This window comes from Salminus brasiliensis, chromosome 1, assembly GCF_030463535.1.
Source record: "Salminus brasiliensis chromosome 1, fSalBra1.hap2, whole genome shotgun sequence".
Lineage (NCBI taxonomy): Eukaryota > Metazoa > Chordata > Actinopteri > Characiformes > Bryconidae > Salminus > Salminus brasiliensis.
The window spans coordinates 86,556,032-86,576,310 of record NC_132878.1 but is presented as its reverse complement, the minus strand read 5'-3'; the positions used below and the strand labels follow the sequence as shown (position 1 = coordinate 86,576,310).

General features: G+C 41.5%; 2 protein-coding genes across 2 annotated transcripts in view; both read right to left on the bottom strand.

Annotated features, from left to right (window-relative positions):
• cdh17 (cadherin 17, LI cadherin (liver-intestine)) overlaps positions 1-20,279 on the bottom strand; it is a 122,983-nt gene that overhangs the window by 23,456 nt on the left and 79,248 nt on the right. The window lies entirely within an intron of this gene.
• Positions 3,872-9,740, bottom strand: gem (GTP binding protein overexpressed in skeletal muscle). The gene is made up of 4 exons (XM_072658914.1): positions 9,219-9,740; positions 8,069-8,145; positions 6,516-6,705; positions 3,872-5,838 (listed from the first exon to the last, which is right to left on the bottom strand). Exons 1-4 carry the CDS (start codon positions 9,514-9,516, stop codon positions 5,561-5,563), a joined length of 843 nt encoding a protein of 280 aa, XP_072515015.1. The 5' UTR covers positions 9,517-9,740; the 3' UTR covers positions 3,872-5,560.

Sequence of the window (20,279 nt, the reverse complement as noted above, 5' to 3'; positions counted from 1 at the left end):
ATCTGTCTCTCTTTGTGTACATATATAAAAATAAAGATTCCTTGGATTGGACGTACTGTTCTAAGTAAACCGTCGTATGGTATAGAACCTCTACATTATGTGTTTTGAGTAGAGATTTCCTGATCAGGTTATTTTGCCCCCTGACCCAAGTCCCTTTATGCTGAGTATCAGCCAGTACAGATCCGATCTGATCTTTGTATACAAAAAAACAGCCACACAGTTTAGGTAAGATGTGCTGCTAATATATGTGCCAATCAGATTTTAGGAATAGTTACATTATATTTACATCGAAGCAAACACTCTTCTCCAGAATGACTTACAAAAGTGCTTCACTGTTTACTTAGAAATTATCCTTAGCTTGTTTGTACAGACTAGGATCCAAAAGACACCCCTAAGCTTAGATTCTACTAAACACAAAAGTCAGTATGGAGACCATAATACTCAGCCCTACACTTTGCCCAAGTACTCTTGGAAGAGATGGGTCTTCAGTCAGCGTTTGAAGGCAGTGAGCGACTCTGCTCGCACCGAAGTTTGTTCCACCACTTCGGTGCCAGGACAGACGCTTGTCTTCCGTGGATCTTAAAGGATGGTGGGTCAAGCCGAGCTGGAAGGGCTCTTTGTACAGATTGTACAGACTTTTGACTGCCATCCTATATGGAGGGCCTGGTCCATTCTTGGCTTTGTAGGCCAGCATCAGGGTTTCGAATCCGATGCGGGCAGATACAGGAATATGGTTTGAGAATATCCCACTGCTAGTACGGTCAAACTGTGATGCTTAACAGATGTTGGGTTAATGGCCTTTCTCTATACTGTGATCTATTTGGCACCTCAAATCCCCTGTTATTATTATTTTACCATGACTTCATTTGCATTGCAAGTGTAGATGGATGTGTTATGTCATTGTCACACTACTTAAGCATCCAAGTGACAGGGACACGAGTGCTTGTTGTCAACTGACTGGTATTCAGCTGGGACAGCAGCCATGGCTCTGACTCACTGCATTTTGCATACAAGCTGCTAAAAAGCAAACCTCCAAATGGACGAAGAGACATCTGCTCCCTGTAGTAGTGTCTTTACGTCCTACCATGCTATGCAGCCTTCTGAGTATGTCTATGACCTAAGACATAGTAGATACTAACAGCTGGACTGCTACACATTATAGTTACCTATGAATAGAGTTATAGCTATGCATATTGGATAATTATTGCCATATATTTACTATGAAATTTGGCTATGCATATTAGAAACCTAATCGGCCAATGCAGTGCACCAAAGCATGCATATACAGGTCAGCAGCTTTAGGTAATGTTCATAGCAACCATCATAATCGGCACAAATGTGATTGTTGGTGTCAGAAGAGCTGCTTTTGAGGCTTTTTGGAGCTGCTGATCTTCTGAGATTTTCAGCACAACAGTCTCTAGAGTTTCCCCAGAATGATGTAACAAAAATACATCTGATGAGCGAGAGGTCTTCAGACAGAAACCCCTTGCTTATGTGAGAGGTCAAAAGATAACGGTCAGACTGATCAGAGCAGACAGAAGGCTGGAGTAACTCAGTTGTGATGTGTGCTGGTGTGTAGTGTGTGATGGGCTACGACAGTAGAAGTAGACTGGACTGGAGGTGGTGTAATGGTGTGGGGATCTTTTCTTGGAACTGTTGGACCCATTACCATAATGCTTGAATCCCACAGCCTGTTCAAGTATAGTGGCTGACCATGTGCATCTCTTCATGCACACAATTTACCCAACTTCTAACAGCTATGTCCAGCATGATAATGCATCACGTCCCAAAGCTACAGTCTTCTCAAACTGATTTCATGAAAGCGGCAATGTGTTCATGTCATCATATCAGCATGGACCAGAATACCAAACCCAAACCATATGACAAAGAATTGGAGCTATTTTTAGAGCAATGGGAGGCCCTGCCCAGTACTAGTATAGTGTTGCTATAAGTTGGTTAGTATATGAGTGTTTATGTGTGCGCGTGCATACCTTACCAAAGGCCAGCTGACATAGTTTTTTTTTTCTTTTCAGTTAAATGCTTGGACGAGGCCCTGTTAATGTGTGATGCTTTAGACTTACAGTGTGCAGATCTCTAACATTAAACATTCTTGACAGAGCAAGAGAAAGAAAGCCAGAGAGAGAGAGTGTGCTCTTAAATTACACTGGAGGTATGGTTTTAATACACAAGTCACATAATTTATAATGCTTTACTGCAGGGATCCTCAATTCTGGCGATAAAGGGTCCAGCTCACGTACAGTTTGAAGATTTTCTTGCCCAGAAACAGGTGAAATGACCAAACTATGCCCTCCAGGCAACAGCCTGCCAGGACTGGAACTGAACAACCCTGCTTTACTGCATGGTGCTGCTGCAATATAATAAGAAGTGGATTTAATGATTCCGAGGCAAAAGACAGGAGGGATGGGATGCATACAAATATTTAAATTCATTTATTCAAATCCTCCTTATACCTTGAACTGCCAATCTGACTTTTAAACTGCTGCTTTGCATTTAGGGGCAACAAAAGTATAGATGGCAATAACTAGAACATGATGCTAAATTCTGATTTAATGCAAATTCGAAAGAAAAGAGCTTTGCCTCTTTTTTTTGGGGGGGGGGGGTACTGTTTCACTATTTCTGGCTGGAGGAAAACTGTGACAGTGACAGTGAGTGATGTTGATCAGTCATCTGTGTTTTCTTCATCAATGTCATGGTTGTCATTCTCAGGAGAAATATCATTACTATTTTATGTGTCACAGTTACAGTTGCAAGAAATCATAAGTGAAGCAATTGGATTTACCTGGCTTTTGGCATTGATTACTAATAAAATGTTGATGGTTATCTAGGTCATATAATTTTAGACAAAAACAATCTAAGTGATGTTTTAAAGTGTTCTGTGGACAGTTGACACAATATATGTTTGGATATAAAAGACGCACACCAATACCAAACTGTGAAACATGGTGGAGGGAGCATTATGATTTGGGACGGCTTTACTGCATCAGGCCCTGGATGCCTTACATTGAAGATTCAAAGATGTATCAACACATTTTACAGGAGAATATAAATGCAGCAGACCATGACCTCAAGCTGAACTGTGGATGTTCATACGGTTTTACTTAGATAATGATTAGACCACATTTTATTAGAAATCAAATCAGCAATCCTGGTAAATCCGAAGGCTTCCCTTGCATGGTATTAGTTTATTTCGATTGAGTTTGTCTGTAATTGTGACCACATTTTACTGATAGACAATTAGTAATTCGTTAGAAATCCAAATGTTAGTGGACATACCGTTTAATGAATATATTCAGCTACTTTTCAGTTGCATCCATTGCAAACACAGATCTAGTCCTTGTAGAAAAGTAGTGGCAATAGAAGCATTTCTGGAGCAGATAAACACAAACCATTTGACACCATACCTAATGCCAGGCATAGGCTAGAGGGATACAAAGCCTCCGACACTGAGCTGTGGAACAGTGGGACTGTGTTCTCTGGAATTATGGTTTTTGGATGAGTTGGTGCTGAGATATGGTGGTGATCATCCAACATCTTGACCTCACTAAAGTTCTTGTTTCTGAATGCCATCAAATCCTCACGGCAATGCTCCAAAATCTAGTAGAAATCCTTCCCTGGACAGTAGAGACAATTACTCCAACAAAAGCAGGATAGGCTCTTGATTTCAAAAGAAAGAATGAATGAGCAGGTGTCCCAATAATTTTGTCCATATAGTGCATCTTTCTGTAATCCCAAGCTACATTTATTAATATATATTAATGAATAGGCTATCCATAAACTTCTAATCAGTTTTAATTCAGTACTTCAAGTTAAATCAAGGAATGCAAGGCTTGTTATATGAAAATAGGCTTTATTTTAATATGAAATTACAAATTTGGCTCAAAAACAAACATGGAAAATATATCTTTACTCACTGAGGTACAAGAACACATGTTCAGAATACACAAACTACTGTATACTGATATATTAAGCTGTATTTATGGAAAATAAGTAAAAAAAATGACATAGTAAAGTTGCCACTAGGGAATTAAAAGGCTTATTTTGCTTGGTACGGGGACTCCTGGTGAACTCTGAGCAGCAGGAGGATGTGGGTAGCGAGTTTGATTTCGGTCCATCACAGATGGTGCTGAAAGCTTGAAACTAGCACAGTGAATACAGACTGACCGCTCATCACTATCTCCTACACACCTTGTGAAAATACATTCTCAACGATCGCACTTTCTCAGATGCTGCAAGTGCATTCACCTGCCAATGAACTCCCCCAAGACGTCTTCGACGTGGTCTCCTAATCACTGGTAGCTCTAGGGGGAAATCAGAAGCACTACAATAAGCTCTATTATAGGGAACCGAATCCGTGATCCAGGTCAAAGATTTTCTAAGCTAGCATCACACTGGCTTTAGTAATCATTTCACGGCTGTTGTCACATTCTCTTATATCCACCGATCAGCCGTAACATTAATACCATTAATGCCTAATTTTGAGTAGGTCCCCCTTGTGCCACCACAACATATATGATTGAGTCATTCGAGTCATGGACTTTGCGAGACCTCTGAAGCCGTCCCGTGGTATCTGGCACCAAGACGTTAGCAGCAGGTCCTTTAAGTCCTGTACGTTGTGACTTGGGCCCTCCATGAGCATCAATGAGTCTTAAGTGCCTGTGACCCTGTTGCTGTTCCAACGATTGCCCTTTTAAGGAGCACTTTTGGTAGGTACTGACCACTGCATACCAGAAAAGCCCCATAAGATCTGTCAGATGTTTTGGAGATGTTCTGACCGAGTCGTCAAGCTATCATATTTTGGCCTTAGTCAAGGTGTCTCATATCCCTTATGTTTACTAATTTTTCCTGCTTTTACCACCACCTTCATCACTTTCAAGAACGGACTGTTCACTTGCTGCCTAATATATCTCACCCCTTCGACAGATGCCCACTGTAGATGAAGAAAATCAATATTTTTCACTTTACCTGTCAGTGGTGCTAATGTTCTGGCTGATTGGTGTATGAATTTCAAGTCTGCTAGGGTGTATCAATTAAGATAATAGAGATGCTTCAAAAACTTCTTTGAGCGACTCAATATAAAACCTTCACTTCATATAAAAATCTTTTGCCAGTTGCCTACCAAGTTTCCTCACAAACATGATTCTTCACTGAACAAAGAGTGGTTCATCTATGCCACTGCTTAAAGAACCTTTTGACATACCTCTATTTTCAACAGCAGTACCACAACTCCTGATGTGGACATTAGGATGAATGGGGCCAGGTTTCTCTTTCTACATCTTTGAGGAATATCTCACATTTTTGTGATTTGTTGTGCATCTATAAATACATATAGAAACATAAAAAACACTCCAGTAGTTTTAGTTGAACACTATACTCTATTAATGTGAATATCAGCTATTAACAGAACTTTCAACTATGTTCTCAACTGTCAAAACTCCAAAAACAGGAGAAAAGTATTAAATAATATAAATAACATAAATATTTGGCTTGCTTGGGTCAGTTTTTGTAAATAGCTTCCACACTCCTAGGAGAGGTTAAGAGGTCACAGAACTGATAGATCATGGCAGGATTTGGACCTCAGCTTGAATGCTGCATGCTTGTTGTTTTTGGCCACCAGTTTATCAATGAAGCGCTTGGCTTTCTTGGGGACGCTTTCGGACTGCTGGAACTGAGCTCGCCATCGGCTGATGGCCTCAGCGCTGTCCCTCCGTAGACGGAGCTGGCGGACGATGCCCTCGAACAGAGGCCAGACGTTGTGCTGCATCGCTGCTGACGTTTCAATAAACTTGCAGTCAAAGACCATCGCGCACGCTCGACCCTCTGTGGGATGAAGAAACACAAAAAAGGGTTTCCAAATGAAACCACCACAAAACCTCAAACCTCTCTAAAAGTGCCCTACACTATATGTCCAAATGTTTGTGGACACACCTTCTAATGAATATGTTCAACTACTTTAAGATACACCCATTGCCTACACAGATGTGCAATACACACACACACACTGTTTGTCTAGTCCTTGTAGAGAAGAATTGCCAAAAGATGCCAGGTGTCAGTTATAGGGTGTTCTCTGGAATGACAGATGGTGCTCCATCCAATACTGGGATGAGGTAGGGTGGTGATCATCCAACATCCTGAACTCACTAATGGTCTTGTAACTGAATGCCATCAAAGCCTCACAGCAATGCTTCAAAATCTAGTAAAAAGCCTTCCCTGGACAGGAGAAGCAGTTACTTTGGTTGAAACTCTCTTTTCTAAACTCTCCCGATTTGAGAAGAAATTATGAATGAGCAGGTGTCCCAATACTTCTGTCCATACAGTGTATGTAGGGTGAACCCATTATTAGCACAGCATTGTCAGCACGGTCAGAAGATTGGCTAATCCTGGAGCAGCTCCACATAAGCCAGCTAGAGATCAGCTAGAACACAATGGAACACCTCCCACTATCTGAGGAGCTGGAGAAACGCTCCATGCCACATCACTTAGTGGTCAGAACTTACCATTGACTGACACCTCTCTCCGCCGGACCAAGTCACACTTGTTACCCACGAGGATGATGGGAGTGTGATGAGGCTCGCGTTCACGCCGCAGCTGCACACGCAGTTCAGACGCCTTCAGGAAACTCGCTCTGTCTGTAATGGAGTAGACGATGATGAACGCGTCTCCAGCCTGTGGACAGCTGCCTGCGTTCTGCAAGGGGAAAATACAACAGCAATGACATTTCTGCAGAGGAGATAGGGGTGTAAAACAATTTTCGGTACATTCAGTCTTATGCAAAAGTTTGGGAACCCCTGGTCAAATGATTATTTTGTCACATTCTCTACAGAGACACATTGTTACACATTTTGAACATATTAAAAATATATACATTATACTATATTTATTTGCATAACCTTCTGGGGTCTGCGAATGAGTCAAATTTAATGTTTCTCGATGTTTTTATTAATATCTTTGCAATGAAACGCAGAATTATGGTTCAAACATTTGAACCTGAATCTGAATCTATAGATCCTGCCCTTTCCATTAGATCTCCATTGCCAGATTGTACATGACTCATGATTTGGAGTTATGGCTACGAAGACGAGTCAAGATATAATTTAACATACTGCCAAAACACACTGAGTGTGCAAAAATAACTGCACATTAAATATGCTATTATATAGATAGAATAACAATATAAGAATATTAAATCCCAATTATATCCTGTAATACATTACCTTTTTTTACTCTCACTATAGGTGCCTATAGATGGATGGATGGATACTTTATTGATCCCAAAAGAAATTTAGCCGTTTTTTTTTCTTTTTTCTATTTTTAGGTTAAATCCTAGGAACTTTAACAGACGAGAACTATCCACCATAGTTAGGATGACGTGGCTGGGGGGTTGAAAAAGGCCTAAGTTGTAGGGCTGTGGCAGTGTGGATGTGTGAGGGTGGAAATGCCTCTCAAACCATGCAGCTACAGTTAAGATTAATGTACATAAATACATAAACACTTACTCATTTAGCAAGACCAAGAGATACAGCCTTAATAGCCTGTATGACCAAACCGTCTCCTTTCAGTTCTGCTTACAACTTAGGCCTACATGACATCCTAACTACAGTGGGTCCTGTGTCTCCCCAGTGTCCTCTTTTTTTTTTTTTTATAAAAAATGCGGTCACCCCAGCTTTTGGATCAGATGTTATTAAGCTGATGATCAGCACACATTCAACCAGGTGTGTCCAAATGTTGGATTGATATGTATCTTATATATTAAGAACAGTAAATACTTTTGTAATTCTTAATCAAAATGCATCAGTGAATGTCTACACCATTAAAAGACACTTTCTAAAATTATAATTATAAATATTACAACAAATCTACTCTGTAAAAAGATCTGAGCTAAGCTGAGTAAAACTGCTTGTCTTCATATTGTGAGTGCACTGACACTCGAACACTAATACAACAACAAAACCCTGAATTTGATGACACCTGAACACCCCTGACTTTACAAAAGGGTGAAGTTAGGGTGACAGAGTAATAAGAGTGAAATTGTAAGAGGGTTGCCTGATACCTGGGAATCCCACCGGTCCAATAACGTAACAGTGGCACTTTCCCCGTCCACCAGCATGTGCTGCTCGACTGTCTCTCCTGTAAGGAAAAGCACATTAGAAGGAGACAAAAGCCACGAAACTAAATCTCATTAACTGTTTACTAGAGCAGAAGGCCTGAGCATGTTTAAACTGGTCAGATCACTCTGACCCCATTTAACCCTGTTTTAAAACGGGCGGCTTCAGGTATTCTGGGTCATAACCTAATATGGAACAGGAGCAAGTACTGAAACTACAACACAGACTTTTTGTAAGGCAGCAAATAAAAGGCTCAATAAGCAATAAATAAAAGCCAGGGAAGTAAATGGCTTTATGATTCAGGTCCTACAGCATGAGCTAATGGCCTATAATAGGCAAATCCCTCTGCAGTTAACTAGAATAAGTCAACAGTGTAGCATCAGAAGCCAAAATAAGTTTAAAAGGGGTCAGATAGCACTGACCACTGACTGTTTCAACCAAATCTAACGCTGCAATTATTAGTTACTGCAATAAAGGATATATGTTCTGCACATTTACAATCTTTTTTTACAAGTATATTACATTGCATGTAAACAGCAATGTGTACATTTATATATTCTATAGATTATATATTCAAAACTGGTATATTTGGAACAGTGCTGTATTGTGTATATTAATGTGTGTATATAGTGCCATCCTTTGGGGTCTAGTACTGTAGTATGGATTTAGTTTTATGACACAGGTGGATTCTGGGATTCTGGCTCATTGGGTAATAGGGACAAAGATCAAATACAGTAATTACTACAGTAATTTTAGTAGGGCAGAAAATAAAAGGACTAAACGGTGGGTAAGCTTGAGTCCTATGTCCTAGGCTGATGACCTATAATACACCAATCCCTCTGTAATTAACTGGAATACCTCCACAGCAGAGCACCACAAGCCAAAAGAAGTTTAAATGGGGTGAAGGAGCACTCTGACCAGAGCCTGTTCCAGCTGTTTCTACTGCTGCATTTCTTAGTTCTTGCAAAAAAGAACAAGCGACCTTGCAAACATACACATTTACATTGCAGGCATTCATGCACGTGCACTGCTGCAGCCTTTTTCATTAACTTCCAGAAACTTTAGCGACTGTGTAGTAGGAGCAGTGGGACGTACCGCCATACGACTCGCAGTCGCACTGCATGCTGTCCGCAGCCCCGGCGAAAATGCCCGCGAGCGCGGTTTTGCCCACGCCGTCGTCCCCGAGCAGCACCACGGTGAAGGGGCCGCTGGCGCTCGGGGGCAGGATGGGTGGTTCCTCGGAGCAGCAGGAGCGAGAGCGCGGTGGTCCAGCAGCGGAGGCAGAGGGTCCGTCACTCAGAAGCTGCCCGCCCTCCGTCCCGCAGATGCTCCACCGGTGCAGGCGCTGTTGCACGCGCAGGCTGTGGCGCCGCACGCTCGCGAGGAGAGTCATCCTCCGGCGAGAAAAACGACTCCTGAACAGAAGAACCGAGCAGTGGTGAAACGCAGCGGGCTACGCGCCCCCAAACTCGGCGAAGTCGGTCAAAAGTGCCGCAGGACCGTGGAGAACAGCGAGCGGAAATTCGGAGCTGATCCAAAAACGGAGCTCCGAGTTTAGCTCGTTCAGGTCGGTCGGGACCTGAACTGACTCCTGACTCCTGACGGCTATTCCCAGGCCAAGACTTGTGCTTTTTATGTCTCTAATCTGCGGCGTAACGAGCTTTATAGCAGCGCCCGACCACTGAACTAATCGCTCGTTTCAACGACTCTTTGATTCAGTGAATCAACCGAACCGAATCGAAGCCCAAAGTGAGCAGACCTTTGTATCTCTGCGTTACACGTCTGACTGGGAGAACCTACAGAAGTCAGGTTCACTCTAATCGTTGATAAAAGAGTTTATCGTAAAATCAGGGGTTCGTTCAAACTGACAGATCAAATGAATCGGCTCCTTAAACTGATTTGAACCGAACCGGCGCGCTGTTATAATAAGCTCGGTCACACTACGGTTTCCTTGACGTCACTCCGACCTCTCAGTGAGCTGGCTAATGGGCTGAAGAGAGAGAGAGAGAGAGGGTCTCAATATAAACTTTTTTTGTCAAATAAATGGTTCCATTCATAATTCAATACTCGAGACCATATTAGGAGCTCTAGGGTTCTCTAAGGTTCTCATTCTCTATGAACTGTCATTTTTTATTTAGCATCTGTGGCAGCAAACACACACGAGTGACTTGGGGCAATGAACACAGCCCCCTTAGCATCCAGGCACCAATTGAGTGTGAGGGTTCATTCTTGAGGGCACTCCAGCCATGGGATCCATGCTCCTTCACTCCCTCCACCCCAACTTCCTGCTATTCCTCAGGGAATTGAACTGAAAGCTAATTGTACAACATGTACACTCGACCCGATTCCCTCTAAATTGCTAAAAGAAATTCTCCCAATTATAATCGGACCTCTTTTAACAATTGTAAATTCATCCCTTAGCCTTGGGCATGTACCCCAAACCCTTAAAATAGCAGTTATAAAACCTTTAATCAAAAAACCAAATCTTGATCCTAGCGTATTATCTAATTATAGACCCATCTCAAACTTAACATTCGTATCTAAGATATTAGAAAAAGCTGTGGCCCAACAACTCTGCTTATACCTGAGTAAAAATGACATGTATGAGAAATTCCAGTCTGGATTTAGACTCAATCACAGCACAGAGACAGCCCTAGTGAAGATTACGAATGATCTCCTTCTTGCCTCTGATCAAGGCTACGTATCTTTATTAGTCCTACTAGACCTTAGTGCAGCCTTTGATACAATAGATCATTCTATATTACTAGAAAGATTAGAGAAAATGGTTGGAATCACAGGGACAGCCCTATCATGGTTCCAATCATATCTAACGGGACGCTTCCAATTTGTAAAGATAAATGATTTATCTTCAAACTACACAGAAGTAAGATATGGAGTTCCGCAAGGCTCAATTTTAGGACCACTATTATTTACATTATACATGTTACCACTGGGCTCAGTTATAAGCAGACATGGCGTTAATTTCCACTTCTATGCAGATGACACACAGCTCTATATATCAGCCAAACCTGACGATAAATTTAGACTACAGAAAATGGAGGACTGTGTAAAGGATATAAAACTCTGGATGTCACATAACTTCCTTCTCCTTAACAGTGACAAAACCGAAGTTCTCCTTTTAGGTCCAAAAGACTCTAGAAATAAACTATCAGACTTAATGTTAGACTTGGCAGATTCTCCCATCATTCCTGGTTTAGCAGCTAAAAATCTTGGCGTCACATTCGACTCAGATTTATCATTTGAGCAACATATAGCTAATATTAGTAGAACAGCCTTTATGCAGCTTAGGAACATCTCCAAACTAAGAAACTCCTTATCACTACAAGACGCAGAAAAGCTAGTACATGCTTTTATTACCTCAAGGCTAGATTACTGTAATGCGTTACTGTCAGGTTGTTCCAGCAGGAACCTCAATAAACTTCAGCTGGTGCAAAATGCTGCAGCCAGGGTCCTTACTAAAACTAGAAAATTTGACCATATCAGTCCAGTTCTATCAGCACTTCATTGGCTCCCAGTTAAATTCCGTATTGAATACAAAATTCTTTTATTAACATATAAAGCCCTACATGGCCTCGCTCCTGAGTACCTGCAGGATCTTATAGTATATTACGAACCATCAAGACTACTTAGATCTCAGGGTGCTGGCCTCTTACGCGTTCCCAAAATTCTGAAAACCTCAGCAGGGGGAAGAGCCTTTTCCTATAAAGCCCCCCAGCTCTGGAATAACCTTCCAGATAATGTTCGGGACTCAGACACAGTCTCAATCTTTAAATCTAAACTGAAAACTTATATGTTTAGTTTAGCTTTTGGTAATTAATGTTTCTTAGATAAGGGCTGCAGGTCCAGGGGTTCGCGGACCCAGGGAATTGTAGTACTCTGAGATGCTGGAGCTGTCGTCTCGCTGCTTACACGCGATCACTCAGGTTTGTTGACGGTGGAGCAGATAGATGCTGGTGTTCTCAGGGTACGCCCGTGTCCGTGTTACCTTCTGGCTCTCTCCTTTTAATTATGCTGTGATAATCAGACCTGCCGGAGTCATCAGACATACCCAGATGCTGATGATCAACATTCTCTGCACTCCATAAAATTCCTCTTAGAACTAACTTCTCTCTCTTTACCTTCCCCGAGTAAATGGCCACCCAGCCCGATCTGCAGGAAGATTGCCCGCTGAGGTCCCCTCTACCTGCATCTAACCAGCTGCCACCTACCAGTCCAGCCAGCGGGTCCCCCCCAACCCGCCACCACCCATGGCTCACCCGCCAGCCGCTGCTGCCTGTTTGGTGGCCGTGCTGAAACCTAGATGGACTCGTGCCTGTCTGACACTATTAATATCACAACTATTAACTTTCTGTTGTACCTGGTTTGGTAATTTTTATCATTAATGTTTAAAACAGTCTGGCCAGAGGAGGATGGGTCCCCCTTGTGAGTCTTGGTTCCTCCCAAGGTTTCTTCCTCCAGCTCTGAGGGAGTTTTTCCTTGCCACTGTCGCCGTTGGCTTGCTCACGGGGGTCTTTGACGCTTCATGTTATTTCTTCTTTCTTCTCTGTCTCTGTTCTTTATTAAGTAATAATTATGTAAAGCTGCTTTGTGACGACAACAGTTGTAAAAAGCGCTATACAAATAAATTTGACTTGACTTGACTTGAAAACCTTCTGCTTTCAAGCCCATTTATTCAACCTTTATAACCATAATATGAATTTTAAATATGATTTAATACAATGTGACTTGCTTTTTAATGTACAGTTTGGAAAGTGTATGTTTCCTGAAATCTGAAAGTGTTACATATATGTCGTTAAGGATATCTGATGAATTTCTGAGCTTGTATGGTAAATATGGTGCAAAGCAGCGGCCAAAAAACGTTTTCTTTCAGTGGGCAGCACCATACACCTGCAAAATCACAGAGACGTGTATCCAGATGGGAAAAACATTACCAGACCAGTTTAAAACCTGTCTGTAATTTTCTCAGGGGAGCAGGGAGAAAAACACAGACATTGCCGATCTGGACAGAAATCAGGTATTGTCTCAGAACTCCATGCAAATTCAATCCTGAACAGGGATGTCATGCAAAAGTAAGTCAACTACTAAAGTTTAGCACTGTGACACAACACCACCTGATAATGCCAAAGAACCATACCAGACCTCACTGGACAAAGCTGGCTTGTTTGTTTGGATGTATTGTGTTAAGTGTGGCTGCCTTGTGATTTCAGAGCAACGTGTAGCACTGTTGTCTCACGTATTAAAATATGTATTTGAACGCATTAGTGAGCTCATAATTCAGAAGATCCAAGAAGAAAACTGAGGACAAAAACTACAGGCTGTACTAGAGGCCGTACCATATATGAATCTAGCCGAGACCCCAAGTTTCTAAAATGGTCACGACTTCTGTTCTGTATTAAATTAAATTGAAATCAGTGTAGCACTTTTATCAGACAACATCACAAAGCAGCTTTCCAGCTGTCAGGTGAGGTCAAGACCCCGTAATGTGCAAAGCCGTTCTACAAAGAGCGTGAGCTAGAACTACTGAGAGGAACTAAGGCCCAGAAGAGGAATGATGACAGTATAAATTTACAAGTGCATGAGATGACCAATGACTAATGTAAAAGTCTGGTGGACCTACCGCACTAAAAATAGACTTATAGAAGATATTTAATATGAGGTCAGGGTGTTTTCCCCTTGAGCCCCTGAACATTAGTGTCTGTGCACAGCCTACTCTACTTCTTACTTGTCTTACTGAAGAGTATTCATGAATTACAGAGTGGATTTGCTCAAGTTCATTTTAGTGTTGATCCCAATCCTGATTTTTTTGGGGATTCCACTTCCTTTTTTGACACTTCTCCTATTTGAGCACTCTTTATTTGGGCATTGGGGAGCCGGAGTCAGTTTGTTAATACCCCTGCTCTAACAGACCCACTAAACCTGGCATTTAATAGGGGAGTTGATTTAGGTGTGCTTGAGGAGGAAAAACATAAAGCTGTGCAATAAAATCCATCCCTCCAGGACCAGAATTTAGCTTTAGGGTGACAGAATCCCCCCGATAAGGGCAAAGAGTGCTTCAGCTTCAGTTCACTTCAGTTTTTTTTGCTACTTGAACTTACCATTTTGTGTTGAACACACACAGTCCCACACAGGCCTTGGCAAAGTGTTACTCCACTCACTCACACTAAATCCGTAAAGCATGCACGTGCAAACCCGCGCATGCACCCCAATCCCAAAAGCGTTCACACACCCAGACACAGATTATTCTTCATTCTGTGGATTGGCACAAGAAGCAGAAATGGCGGATTATAATCAGAGCTATTAATGTAATTGCTAGATTATGCTGATTGTGTTTCTATATACAGCACTGATAGGGATAGAGAAACAGGGATGGACGGGGGGAAATCGCTGCAGAGTGCTGGATTAGCTCGTCCCCGCTCGTTCATTCATCCCTTTCTTCCAGAGCACGTTAAAAACAAGGCCAAGCAGATAAGGCGGAGTGAGGGATAGAGTGCACATGATAGATCGAATCTGCCTAAAATAGAATTCAACAAAGATCCCAAAGCCAGCAGGTTTTGGAAAGACCCATGCACATGCACTCCAGCACACATCACACTACGGAGAACCCGGCTTTAGAACTTTGATATTATGATTACATTAACATTAGGAATGGCATTAAGAGTCACTGTTGACGAACCATGAATAGAACTACACCTTCAGTTTGGGACATGAGAAACTCATCCTGCACAGTAATGCTATCTAATGCTCGTACCCTGATTAGAATGAATAGAAATTCTAGTAGCATGTAAGTACTACGCTAAAGTTGGTGCAAATGAACAGGTTTAGCTGAGCAAGATTAAGTGCAGACATCGCATACATCTTATTTAACCGCAACTGACGTTAACAGACATACTTACCTTGTAGGTTGCAGTTTTACGGTGACTCCTTCAGTAAAGAGCCCTGGCATAGCACTGCTGCTAACTGTATTTCCGTCTCCAGTAAATGCTGTGTATATTCACAGCAGCTGATGAAATTAATATTGCTGTCCTATTAGCGAATGCATAGTTTTTCCCCAATACATCGGCTGAACAGCTAAATCCAACTGTTCTGTAGCATCGGTAGCTTTCTACCTCTAAACTGAAAGAGCCAGTCAATCAAGAGCCACGGCAGAGCCAAACCTCATTGTTCTTGACCATGTTAGACTAAACACGACTCGCTCAGTCAAATCAATAAAGTTAGTAGTAAAAGCAATTTAGTGCCAGATTTGACTGAAGATAAGCTGAAGAGTTTGACTGAATAAAACGTCTAAACCCAAATAGCACTACCCTGTACCCTGAGAGAACTTAAAATAAAGCAAAGGCCAGTCCAGACCCAAGTGGCAAGATAACAGATATTTAAACTCTTTAATGTACGTTCAAGTAACCTACATTTACACTTATTAATGGGGAAAAAACAACACAGTCCTGATGAAGAGAGCATGTCAAGTTGCTTTATGTAGCTTTCATCAGCTTTTTTAGACATATGTACGTTTGTGTAGCTTTAGAGCACCCCGAGCCTCTGAACAAAAGACACCTACTGTAAATCAAAACATGATCACTTGATTTTCCAGGTCACATCCTAATATTGTTCATAATTAACATGCACATCTTTCAGTCTTTTCAGTTCGTGATAAAGGTGTTAAATGCAGAACAAATGGTCAAGCATAAGAACCTGAGCCACTTTGACAAGATCCAAACTGTGATGGCTAGACAGGTCTTGTGGGGTTTTTCTGGTATGCAGTGGTCAGTACCTACCAAAACTGGTGTAAGAAATTACAACTGGTGAACCGGGACAGGGTCATGGGCACCTTACAACTTAAAAGGATCTGCTGCTAACGTCTTGGTGCCAGATACCACAGGGTGCATTCAGAGGGTTTGTGGAGTCCATGCCTTGAATGGTCAGATCTGGTGTGCTGGCACAAGGGGGATACATTCAATACTAATAATGTTATGGCTGATCTGTGTATTTTTAGTTTACAGAAAACCTAGAAGGCCCTGAGGATTCCCCACTGGCATTTAGAGACTGCGGCATGCTGCGTTTGTGTGTGTGCTGTATAGAGATTTAAAGCCATGGCCTGTGTGTGGGAGGGTGTTTGTTTTTGGAAAGTTGCCATGAGACTGACTGTATGCGACTGCTGTACGCAGTGCTACTCACAGTATGTACGGATGTGTTGGAGAGTGCTGTTGGGATTTACAGTCTTGATGTTTTTTTGACAGTAAGGGTTTCCTCCATGCACACCTCCCATGCAAATCTAACATGTTCAGTCTCTTTCTGATGGTAGAAGCTATACTTTGATATTAACTCTGGCAGGAGCTACCTGTAGGTCTCATGATGACATTTTAGGATTGTTTGAGACATCTTGTGCTTTGCTCTTGGGCTGAACTTGCCAGGACGGCCTGATCTAGCCATGTTGGCAGTTGTTGGATGTAGTGGACAGTGGAACAGCTGATGTCTGAATGTTCTGAGATCTCTTCATACCCGTTCCCAGACTCTCAGATCTGCTTCTACAGCCTACTGTCTGAAGCCCTAGAGAACTCTTTGGATCTGGCCATGGTGATCTTTAACCACTCACTTCAACAATCAATCAAGACCAAACCAGACTAAAAGTTTGAGGCTTAAATAAGACAGGCTCCTCCAAAATCCTCTCTAACCATGTTCTAAGCATCTGCAGCTGATGTGCTTATCCTTATCCCCCAAAATTATGACTGAAACTCCTTACTGGACAAATCAAGGGCTTATCTGAGAACAGCATGGCTGTTAATAATTTAATAATTTTTTTTACCCAGCCTTTGAACAGTTTATTGGAGGGGGAATATTGAAATACAGATTTTTTTTCTAATTATTATTATTATTGAATTCTTTGCTTTATGTTTTTTTCCTGGCAAAATGTTTGTAAAAAAAACAAACATTGGGTATTATGAACTCGAGGTAGTGAATAGCATCAGGACCTTCAGCTATACATACCACTGTATGTTGACCACTGAGCGAGAGGACAGCCTAAGCAAGACTGCCTTATAACAATACTCAAACTGGAACAAAGACAGTGGAAGACAGCTCTGTGGTTAGAAGCCTGGAATACTGATCGCAGGGTTGTGGGTTTAATATCCGTATGTGCTTAGCTGCCACTGTTGGGCTTTCCAAGCCTGAGTATTCAAAGGAAAAGTCTGTTGTACTATCATTATTGGTATATGCGTCTAATAATAATAACAAAACTGCAAGCACAGAAAAAGAATGCTTGGATCTGGAATTCTGTAAAGCAGCTTTGTAACAATGACAGTTGACAGTAAAAAAAGGGTTGAATAGTGCAGCCATCTTAGCACTGCAGGTTCAATCCCCAGCAATGCTGAGAAACCCAGAGAGCATATTTGACTGAGGTTGCCAAAGAATTGAAAAACATAAAGAAGTCATAGACTGAAAAAAAAACAGACTACAGTCTGTAATCACAAAGGTATAAAATGTGCCCTTTAGAAACTGGCAACTCAGTATATCATCACTGGCATGAAAAATCTATTTTGACACAAATTATCACTGCTTTAGACAAAATTTGAATCTGGCAGTTGTTCTTTACATTGTGTCATGATGAGTGGATGCACTCAGGCGAGCATAGTATAGTTGGTTTACATGTGTTTATTTGGTGCACAATAAATGTCCATGTGCACGTGTTCTGCAGTGCTGCTGGGGGTTAGGCGAGTATGTACACAGAAACCATGACCTGAGCAATCAGTAAAACCCTGTTGCAGTAACTGGAGCTTGACTCAGGAAGTTAAGGATGAGAGAGGGATGAGTTACTTAAAGAGCAAGCATTGTAGACAGTGGGATTAGACAGAAATAGATGGAGTGGGAGAGAGAGAAAGAGAGGGAGAGCGAGGTGGGGCACTCCATTATCTGTGGAGTGGTTAGGTCTGGCTATCCATCTTAATCTTATTTAATCTGTTAAATTAAATTTAAGCATTGGCCTCATCACCCTTTGCTCTCCCCTAGTCTCTCAGCATGATGCTAGGTATAGTGGGTGTCTTGTAACTGATGTGAGAAAAAAAATTAGCAGTTGAAATAGTGGTAGAAAAAGATGGTCGCTGATGCATTATGTGATAGCAGAAGACCCACCTAGTGGGTGGGAACTGGCAATGAAGAAAATTTAGAAGGGGAAAAAAAACATTTCCTCTTATGGGGTAAATGGACCTTTAAGTAACATTAAAATCAACAGTATGCAGCAACTTACTATTAAGTGGCAGCTTCAGAATCATGTTGATGCTCCACTCACTGTAATAGGGAGAACAGAATCCCTGTCATTGTCATGCCAGGACACTGCTACTGCACTATGTAACTTTGGTGGAGCTGCACAAGACCTCTTCCCGGAACCGTTGTGAAGCTGCATAACCCAAGTCATACCCTAAATGTCCAAATGGTTGTGGTCACCCCTTCAAATGAATGCATTCAGTTAGGTTGCACCCATTGCTGACACACACAGCTTGTCTAGTCCCTGTAGAGAAGTAACACTACTGTTGCTGAGTGCAATCAAATCCTCACAGCAATGCACCAAAAAAGCCTTCCCTGGGCAGTTACTCCAACATAAGCAGGATACAGTCTCTTGCTTTCAGAAGAAGCAATGAATGAGCAGGTGTCCCAATACTTTTGTCCATATAGTGTATTGGTGTAAAATCCTATACTATAACTCTACTGCTTTAGTCTTTTACTTCAGATACTGGTTCTGTATCTCACAGCTTGTCCACAAATGCATGTGTACAGCTGTTCATGAGGGGCCGCTCAAGACAAGCTTTGTATTTATGACAGTTGAGTAAAAGTGAATTACACCCCCTGACTGTAGGGGGAGCCCAGGAGCAAAAAACACCAATTCTCACAAAATGCTACTTGAATATAGCTGGCTAACCCAGAAGTACCCCACCCTAAAAGTTTCTCTGCAAGTTTTCCATCCAAATATGACAGAGAAAACAGTCAGACACCACCACCACCACCACCCAGCCTCGACCAGGTTGAACTGACTAACCAACACCGCTAATCACTGTCCCTGAACCTCACAACAGCGAAAGCCTGCTCAAAGACAGCCAAGCCTGAAGAGTGTGACTCAGCCTGTAAAGCACAGACATAGTTGGGGGAACTGATTATGTAAGCAGTTGCAAGTGGTAACTGATGAACATCACCTCTGTTCAGAATGAAACAGTACAGGCACCTGCGTCACTGCACAGAAACAGTTGCTAAGGGTTCACTATTATGGTCTGGATAGTTTTAAACAGTGAAGAGGCCACACATACACACCTGACACCCCCTGAAACAGTCATCCACCCCCTTTCAATTACACAGCTGCCACACACACACAAAATGACAAAGAGACTGTGAGTCACTACTGTCATATCACACTGCTGTCAGTGCATTCTCACAGCAAAGCAATGCCCCAAACAACCAGGCCTACAGACACGAGTTACATATGTGTGTTTTAGGGATGTTCTCTAAAGCCTAAAGTCCATTTTTATGGTAGAAAATAGGAAATTAAATAGCGGTGTTTTGTGATTCTGGCTATCACACTGAATATCAGTCTTATGCTCTTATGGTTGTTGCATCATACTGACCATCTGGACTGTCAGCAAGATTCTGCCATCAAAGCAGCATTCTAGTCAGTTGTAATGATATGTTTGTTATAATATCTAAAGCAATTTCAGGGCCATTACAGGACTGTAGCACTTACACACCAATGCTGGGCTCAGATCACTTTTTAAACGTCAACTTAAAACATGTTTTTATCAAGCTTTAATTAACAATATGCTTTTATTTTTGTTAATTAATTTATTTGATCATTTTTAAATTACTTTAGATTTTTGTCTTTTAAAAGTGAACTCTTGACTTTCTAATTTGCTTTATTTGCCTTTATTTCCTTTATAAATAGTTTAATTTATTTTCCCCAGGGATGGAATGGTCTTATTGTTATTTATTTATTTTATTATTGTTATCAATAATAATAATAATAATAGCAATAAAAAGCTATTATTTGCTGGCTTTTTTTATTTAAGTTTGTATTGCAAGAAACTACTTATTTGATGCATAAAGCTGATATATAAAGAAACCATTTTTATTATTATTATTATTACTTATCTGAACAGTATCTGA

Coding starts and splice junctions, on each gene's coding strand:
- gem (XM_072658914.1), bottom strand. CDS start 9,516: ATGACTCTCCTCGCGAGCGTGCGGCGCCACAGCCTGCGCGTGCAACAG. Junction 8,146..9,218: donor CGACTGCGAGTCGTATGGCG/GTACGTCCCACT, acceptor TTTTCCTTACAG/GAGAGACAGTCGAGCAGCAC. Junction 5,839..6,515: donor GAGAGAGGTGTCAGTCAATG/GTAAGTTCTGAC, acceptor TTCATCCCACAG/AGGGTCGAGCGTGCGCGATG.